General features: G+C 31.7%; 1 protein-coding gene across 2 annotated transcripts; it reads left to right on the forward strand.

Annotated features, from left to right (window-relative positions):
- Nucleotides 1–4,925: 4,925 nt before the first annotated feature.
- LOC106771528 (peroxygenase) lies at nucleotides 4,926–6,808 on the forward strand. Of its 2 annotated transcripts, XM_022785323.1 has the most exons (7): nucleotides 4,947–5,084; nucleotides 5,296–5,313; nucleotides 5,481–5,630; nucleotides 5,706–5,791; nucleotides 6,044–6,138; nucleotides 6,221–6,346; nucleotides 6,419–6,808. In XM_022785323.1, exons 1-7 carry the CDS (start codon nucleotides 4,976–4,978, stop codon nucleotides 6,573–6,575), a joined length of 741 nt encoding a protein of 246 aa, XP_022641044.1. In that variant the 5' UTR covers nucleotides 4,947–4,975; the 3' UTR covers nucleotides 6,576–6,808. The 2 variants fall into 2 exon arrangements, with proteins under 2 accessions (XP_014513011.1, XP_022641044.1); XM_014657525.2 differs by lacking the exon at nucleotides 5,296–5,313 and having other exon boundaries at nucleotides 4,926–5,084.
- Nucleotides 6,809–7,097: the final 289 nt, after the last annotated feature.

Raw genomic sequence — 7,097 nt, forward strand, 5'->3', positions numbered from 1 at the left:
GTCATTAGGACTACTCAGTTTTTCAAATGATGGAATTTTGTATTGTTCAAATTTCATAGGTATAACCAGATTCCTTAGTCTTCATGGTACCATCAATGTGCTAAGCAACCGTATCGTATACAGCTGTAGAAAAATCATTAACTAGCATATAAAACAAAAAAATAATGATCATAGTGCATAAATAAAATAAAATGTTCAACTGTCGGCCACAAGTGGCAGTTAAGGGTACAGTCCAAAAATAATAATAATAATAAAATAAAATAAATTTTAGTTCCCTTAAGGAGACAACAATCTCAAAGAAAGCTCCGTGGAAGGAGCTTTAATGCGAAACGACATGGGTTGAGTGACTTTCTCTTCTTCTTTAGGTATAGTGGGGATGGGAAAGAGATGTAGGAGCCTTGGAGCCTGTAGAATTACCCATGAAGGATCTCCGGGTGTGCAAAAATAATAGTAGTCAGAGATAAATAAAATAAAATATATAAAAAAAAATGCTTAGCATACATAAACGACGGTAGGAGGGAGTATGAAGGTTCAGATGTACCGAAGACGTCTTGCGACAAGCGTCGATGCTTTACTCGGTTTCCATGGTTCTGAAACCAGCAATAAACGTTGTATTATCCGATTTCCCCGTACTCCCTGAGTCGTTCTGTAATCTAGCGAATCATGTTCAATAAGATTTTAACTTGTTCCGGGGTGGACCGCCATCGTTTGTAACCCGTCTTGGCTTCAATATCCATTTTTTCTAAGTTTTTGTTCATACTTCTTCTATAAAAAAAAGTAAAAGTAAAAAGATTTATTATGTTCAAGTCAAGTTTCCATTTTAAGTCAAGTCTTCCATTTTGCTTCTTCTCTTTTTAGTTTAATTTTCATTGTCTAGTCTTTAAGTCTCGATGTCCAGAAATAGATTTGTTTCACGATCCTCGCAACGCATCCTAACTAGATCTAAGTCTAAAGAGTATGTATTTTTTTTGTTTAAATTAAAATAAAAATTTGTTTTGCTTTGTTTTAACTGGGGTACGTGGCATTGTTATACTCAAATGTCTCTGTCATACCTTCAAACGAAAGGAGATTAACAACGGTTTTCCAGCCTATATACCCTGTGTTTTAAGACAAAGTATTCATCAATATGACAACATATATATAAAGAGTAAGAAAAAGAGAAAAATGAAAGAAAAGTAAAGAACATAATACTAAAGAAGCGTAAAGTAGAAAAACATAGAAGAAAAACATGAACAAAGAGAAGAAGGGTTGAGAGAGAGAAACTTATGAACGCTGAACTAGAGGCAGAGTCTCACTTGGCAGAAGGTTCACTAAGGAACTCTTAGACACACTCGAAGTAGGATCTCGCTTGGATCTCACAAGACTCAGAAACTCTCACTCTCTCTCACACTAAAAAAAATCGCAACTCCTCAAAGTGTCGCTCAACGCAGTCCGCTCCTCCTTTTATAGCCAAAAATTTCACTGTGTCGGACACAGTTTCGGTCATGTATACCGGAGGCTTCAATAGTATCGGTAAAAAAAAATTAAATTAATTAATGATAGTAGGTATCTGATCTCTCTCATATTTTAGAAGTATAAGATATTCAAATTATGGAGGATCTCTTACTAGAAGTTTAACCATCTGGTATAGAAGGCTATCAGGTAAAATGGTTTAGGAGAAATATCAACTTAGTCGTAGTAGTTTGGGTTAGGAGAACATGTGACTTTACAAAGGAACTAGACGATCATGTGAAACAGTCATGACCCCATTGGTTTCCTTGAAATGATGAATTTTCGAGGACAAAAATTTTTGTTGTTGGGGAGAATGTAATACCCATGAAAAATATCTATTTTAATAAATAGTAGTAAATTTTAGCATTATTATTAGTAATAATAATTTTAATGAATAGAAAATATAATTAAGGTTCGAAACATTTAAATTATGATAGAAAATTATAATAATTTCATAAGGAGGGGTTTAAAATTTTGAGAACTTATTTTAGAAGGTTTTGTTAAAAAAAAAGGTGAATAGTAAAAAGTGAATAGTGAAAAAAAAATAATGAGAGGATAAGAATCTCTGAGTTGCATGATTAAGGAAGGATAAGATTTGCAAGTGGTGATTAAAATATTAATAAAATAATAAATAATATTAGAAAAATAATTTAAATAGTAAAATTTTTGGACTATAAATAACCATGGGAGGAGAGCTTATTTTGCACAAAGAGAGGAAGAATCAAGTGAGAAATCTTGAAAAAAAAAATATAGGGAGAAGAAAGAGTTAGGAAGAAAATTTTAGAAGAGTAGAGGTTCTTGAGGGTTTTCGGGGGAACAAATTCGGAGCAAGAGATTGAGTCTGAAATAGAGATGAAGGAATGTCGTCTAATCCAGTTCAAGTGAAGATAGAGGTAGAAGAGTAGTTGATAAGAGTCCAAGTTATCTTTATAGATGGGAAGTTGAAATCTGAATTTAAAAGGTGTAATTAACATGAAATCATTTATACTTCTTTATGGAAGATTGTGTAGATGTTACAGTTTTTATATTATTTATATGTAAAAAAAAAAAAAATTAAACTAAGTGTGAGAATATGGGATGTTATAGTGAGGAGTAGCAAGAGGTCTTAGTCTTGAAGGCTTCCATTATGCTCCAAGGTGCGAAACAGACTAATCTCGTGAGTGTGGCAGGGTGAGGAACCCAAGTTTCATAAGCTACCACGGGTGCATGACCCGCCATAGCTCGACTCACATTTCTAAAGTTCGGACGAGTCAAGTCTAATGTTCAACATGTTACGACGTATGCCTTAATCTGTTTTGATTTAAGTTAACTCTTGAATATTCTATGCTTCATATGTTGTATGTTTTTTGTATAATAATTAGCTCACCCTTGCATTGTTTGTTGTGTTGTGCCATGTTGTGTGTGCTTTCCTGTTGCAATGATCATCCACTTGGATGTGAGCAGAAGAGAATGAAGTTTCGCTAGAACACGTCTTGGAGGAGAATGGAGATGTTGCTACCTAGACCCATTGGACTTCTTAGTTCTTTTATGTTCCTTTGGAGACACTTTCAGTTTAATTTGTTTTGAGATACTCCTAGCACCCTAAGTTTTAAATTTTTCACTATTCAGGATGACTGTAATCCTAATTACTTTAAGTTAATTATTCTTGACTGCATTCCTATATTATACATAATGACGTCTTTATTATATGTATGCCTTTTCTATGTATTTTGGGACGTCTTTATTATGTGTATGCTTTTTCTATATATTTTGGGACGTCACAACCCCAATCTTATACGGTATACTCTTATTGATTTGGCTGTGTTTTGAATTGAAGATTTAATCTTGAGTTTTGAACTAACATTTTGAATTAAAATACTTAAAATGTGAGCTTTGTGCGATATATAATAGAAGGTTTAAACTAATATAATATAATTTTGATGGGTTTTAAACTGTTGAGTTGTGTCATAAAGTTCTTTATGGTATATTTTTATTCAAGCAAGATATTTTGTCATGCAAAAATATTTACAAAAGCTAAGTTCTTTCAGTATAATTTTGTTCAAATAAAATATTCTCATTCAAGTGAAAATGAGATCGAGAGTTTGAAAGATTAAAAAAACCTTTTCTTCTTTGAATTAATTAATCTTGCTCAAGAGAGGTTATATTGCTCAAGAGAAATTGTGTTGCTTAAGCGGCATTTTCAAATCTTTATATATAGTTTAGTTCAATTATTTAAAGTATGTTGTGATGTTATTGATTAAACGGGGTTATATTGATTTAAAAGTATTGGAATATTTTTGGATAATACATACATATGATATGAATTGAGTTTTCACAAATCTATAATAGTGAGTGAATATTTCTTGGAATATATGTATTAAGTACACATATTTATCTTTAATATAGATATTCTAGTTTTAGTGACCGTCTAAATGGTTAAATTAAAATCTTAGGGTGTGGAAAGATGAAGAGACATATATTGTTTATTATAAATATTTAATACAATACATTTGAGATCTCAACATAAATTTATTGAGATGTCAAAGTTAACCGTGATTAATGACATTATTTATTGAAAACTTACTTTAATCTATTAAGTGGATGATTATAAATCTTAGAAGGTTAGAATAAGAAAGTAACACGAAATAATTATAATTATAATTATATATATATATATATATATAATAATAATAATAATAATAATCTATTACATTATTAATGTTTGAGATTTTAAATTATTTATAATTATACACATTCTCGAAAAACTAATAAATAAGTGCACGTTACTTCCTCCAATAGGAATAAGTGTCGACACTAAATAAAAAAAATACTTTATTAATATAAATTTGGATAAAAATATTTAAAATTACTTAGAATATTTTATGTATTTTTTTAGTAATTATAATTATAGCAATTTATTTTAATCATATTATAGACTATAAAAAAACTTTTTTTAAAACTAATTTTTTAACACGTTAAAAATTACTTTTAGAAAAAAAACTATTATTCTAAAAGCAATAGTGCTATATCATAAGTGTGTGTTAAAAATTTGTAAGTTTATTTTAAAAGTTTTTAAAACAAATTTACCAAGCAACTTTTTGATTAATTTGTTTATCTCCACAACAATTTCTAATTAAAATTACTTAGACTTTTTAAATTCTATTTCCAAAAGCAATATTTCAAAATAGATTAAATTAAGCTGTCGCGTCGAATCATGGCATCGATTAATGAAAGAATATGTAAATTTCTACTGAACTGATTATGTTCGACAGTGAGAGAGGTATTCTGAGACGACAAGGAACCGACAAAACAATTACATGCATCACTTCTCAACGCAGCTGGCACAATATGCACTGCAATGTTCTGCATGTTTGCCACGTAACTTGGTGGAATTTCTGGCTCTTTCTACAGTCTCCAACAAGCTCCTCCGTAAAAGGAGAGGCCAAAACGAAGATATATATATACACGAATCAGTGAGAAAGAGAAGAAGCATATTAATATCATAATGGCTATAGTGATGGAGAGGGATTCATTGATGACTGAAGCTCAAAATGCACCGGTTACTACACAGAGAAGGGTCAGAAATGATTTAGAAAATTCTCTGCCAAAGCCATGTAAGTATTAGTCCAAAACTGAAGTAACGTTGTAGGATTATACTAATCTGTGCAGATTCTAATAAGATGGGCTGTCATATTGTTTTCTGCATTAATATTGTTACTATATCCAAAGGACCATGCGTGAATACTTTTTGTCAATATCGTGGTTCATACCACATTATTACTATTGCTTCATGATTTCTCTCCCTTTATGTTGCAATTTGCGAAGGCACCTCTACATGTATAAGTAAGTATATTGCCTCTTTTAAGTTTTGACTTCCGAGTAAATTTCATTTTGAAGAACAAAGGACATAGAAAGCATAGAATACCTTTACCAATTTTCTTTTAAATGGATTTAAATTTCCTCTTATATGTGTAACCAAGCCATTTTTTTTTTTCATGGGACGTGTTCAGACATGCCCAGAGCATTGAAAGCTCCTGATACAAGCCACCCTCAAGGAACACCGGGCCACAAGCACAATGACTTGTCTGTTCTTCAGCAGCATGTTGCTTTTTTTGATCAAGATGGCAATGGTATTATTTACCCTTGGGAGACTTACAAGGGTGAGAGTTTTGATTTCCAACAGGGTCTGCATTATCATCGACCGTATCTAAAGTTCTTTTATCTTTGTTTATCAGGGATGCGTTCTCTTGGATTTAATATTGTTGCATCTGCTATTATGGCCATTGTTATCAATATTGGATTGAGTTACCCCACTCAGCCTGTGAGTCATTCTTGATTTTTCTTCTTTCCTTAAGTAATTAGAACCAAAAGGGGACAAAATGAACAATACAAAATGCTGTATATATATATATATATATGCTTTTGGGATTAAGCTCTTAAGCGCATTTTACACTATTCATATATTAAGAATCTGCATATCAGTGCAGTTGTTAGCTTGTCGATGATTTATTAAGGGTAAAAAATAAAGGCATATGAAACTTTTAGGCTCATCTTTGAATTTGTACTTGCACAGAGTTGGATCCCTTCTCTCCTTTTCCCCATCTACATACATAACATACACAAAGCAAAACATGGAAGTGACTCTGGAGTTTATGACACAGAAGGACGGTACGTGAAATGTAGTTTGGATTAACAAAACGAAATAACCTCTTCTTGGACATTGATTTGTACTTAATGAAATAAACCACAGTTATGTGCCAGCCAATATTGAGAACATGTTCAGTAAGTATGCTCGTACAGTTCCGGACAAGCTCACACTTGGAGAGATGTGGGAGCTGACAGAAGGAAACCGAAATGCGTTTGATCCATTTGGGTGGTGAGTATTATTAATTCTGACATCGATCTCAACTTTAGTTTTATGGCATAGTTTGACATAGGAATGTGACAGGTTTGCTGCTAAATTTGAATGGGGGGCTCTGTACATTCTGGCTAAGGACGAGGAAGGTTTCCTGTCTAAAGAAGCTGTAAGAAGATGCTTTGATGGGAGCTTGTTTGAATACTGTGCTAAAATGCATGCAGGTTCTGCTGATGCTAAGATGGGCTGAATGTTGAATTGGATTGGTTGGTAGTGTAATGTTACACCAAAAAATAACACTTGTTAGCATCTTTTGATCTGGGATAAGGATTGATACAATAAATAAAGAGTTAAGTTCATGTCTGGGTTTTGTTTCTGTAATATATTCCTTTAGTTTTTGGTTTATGTACATAAAAACAATGCTTGGTTTTGGTTTCTGCAAGGTTGTCATCGAAATATATGAGACATACAATGTGAAACACATTCACAATCCAATATCTATGGAAGAGAAATGGATGAAGGTGAAAGAGAATATAGTATGGTGAAATCGTGCCTTACATTGCTATTTAGTTGAACTCAAACAAATTTGAATTGAATTATTGAATTAGATTATTAGACTTCTTTAAATTTTATGATTGAATCTTTCCTAAATAGAGTTACTTAGTTACATAAAAATATAGTTATTGAAACTAAATTGAATTGAAATTCACAAAATTCGTAGCTATGATTTTTAAACTATTTATACGTATAATAAATATTTTAATAGTTAATT

The sequence above is a fragment of the Vigna radiata genome, chromosome 8 (genome assembly GCF_000741045.1).
Source record: "Vigna radiata var. radiata cultivar VC1973A chromosome 8, Vradiata_ver6, whole genome shotgun sequence".
NCBI classification, from domain to species: Eukaryota; Viridiplantae; Streptophyta; class Magnoliopsida; order Fabales; family Fabaceae; genus Vigna; species Vigna radiata.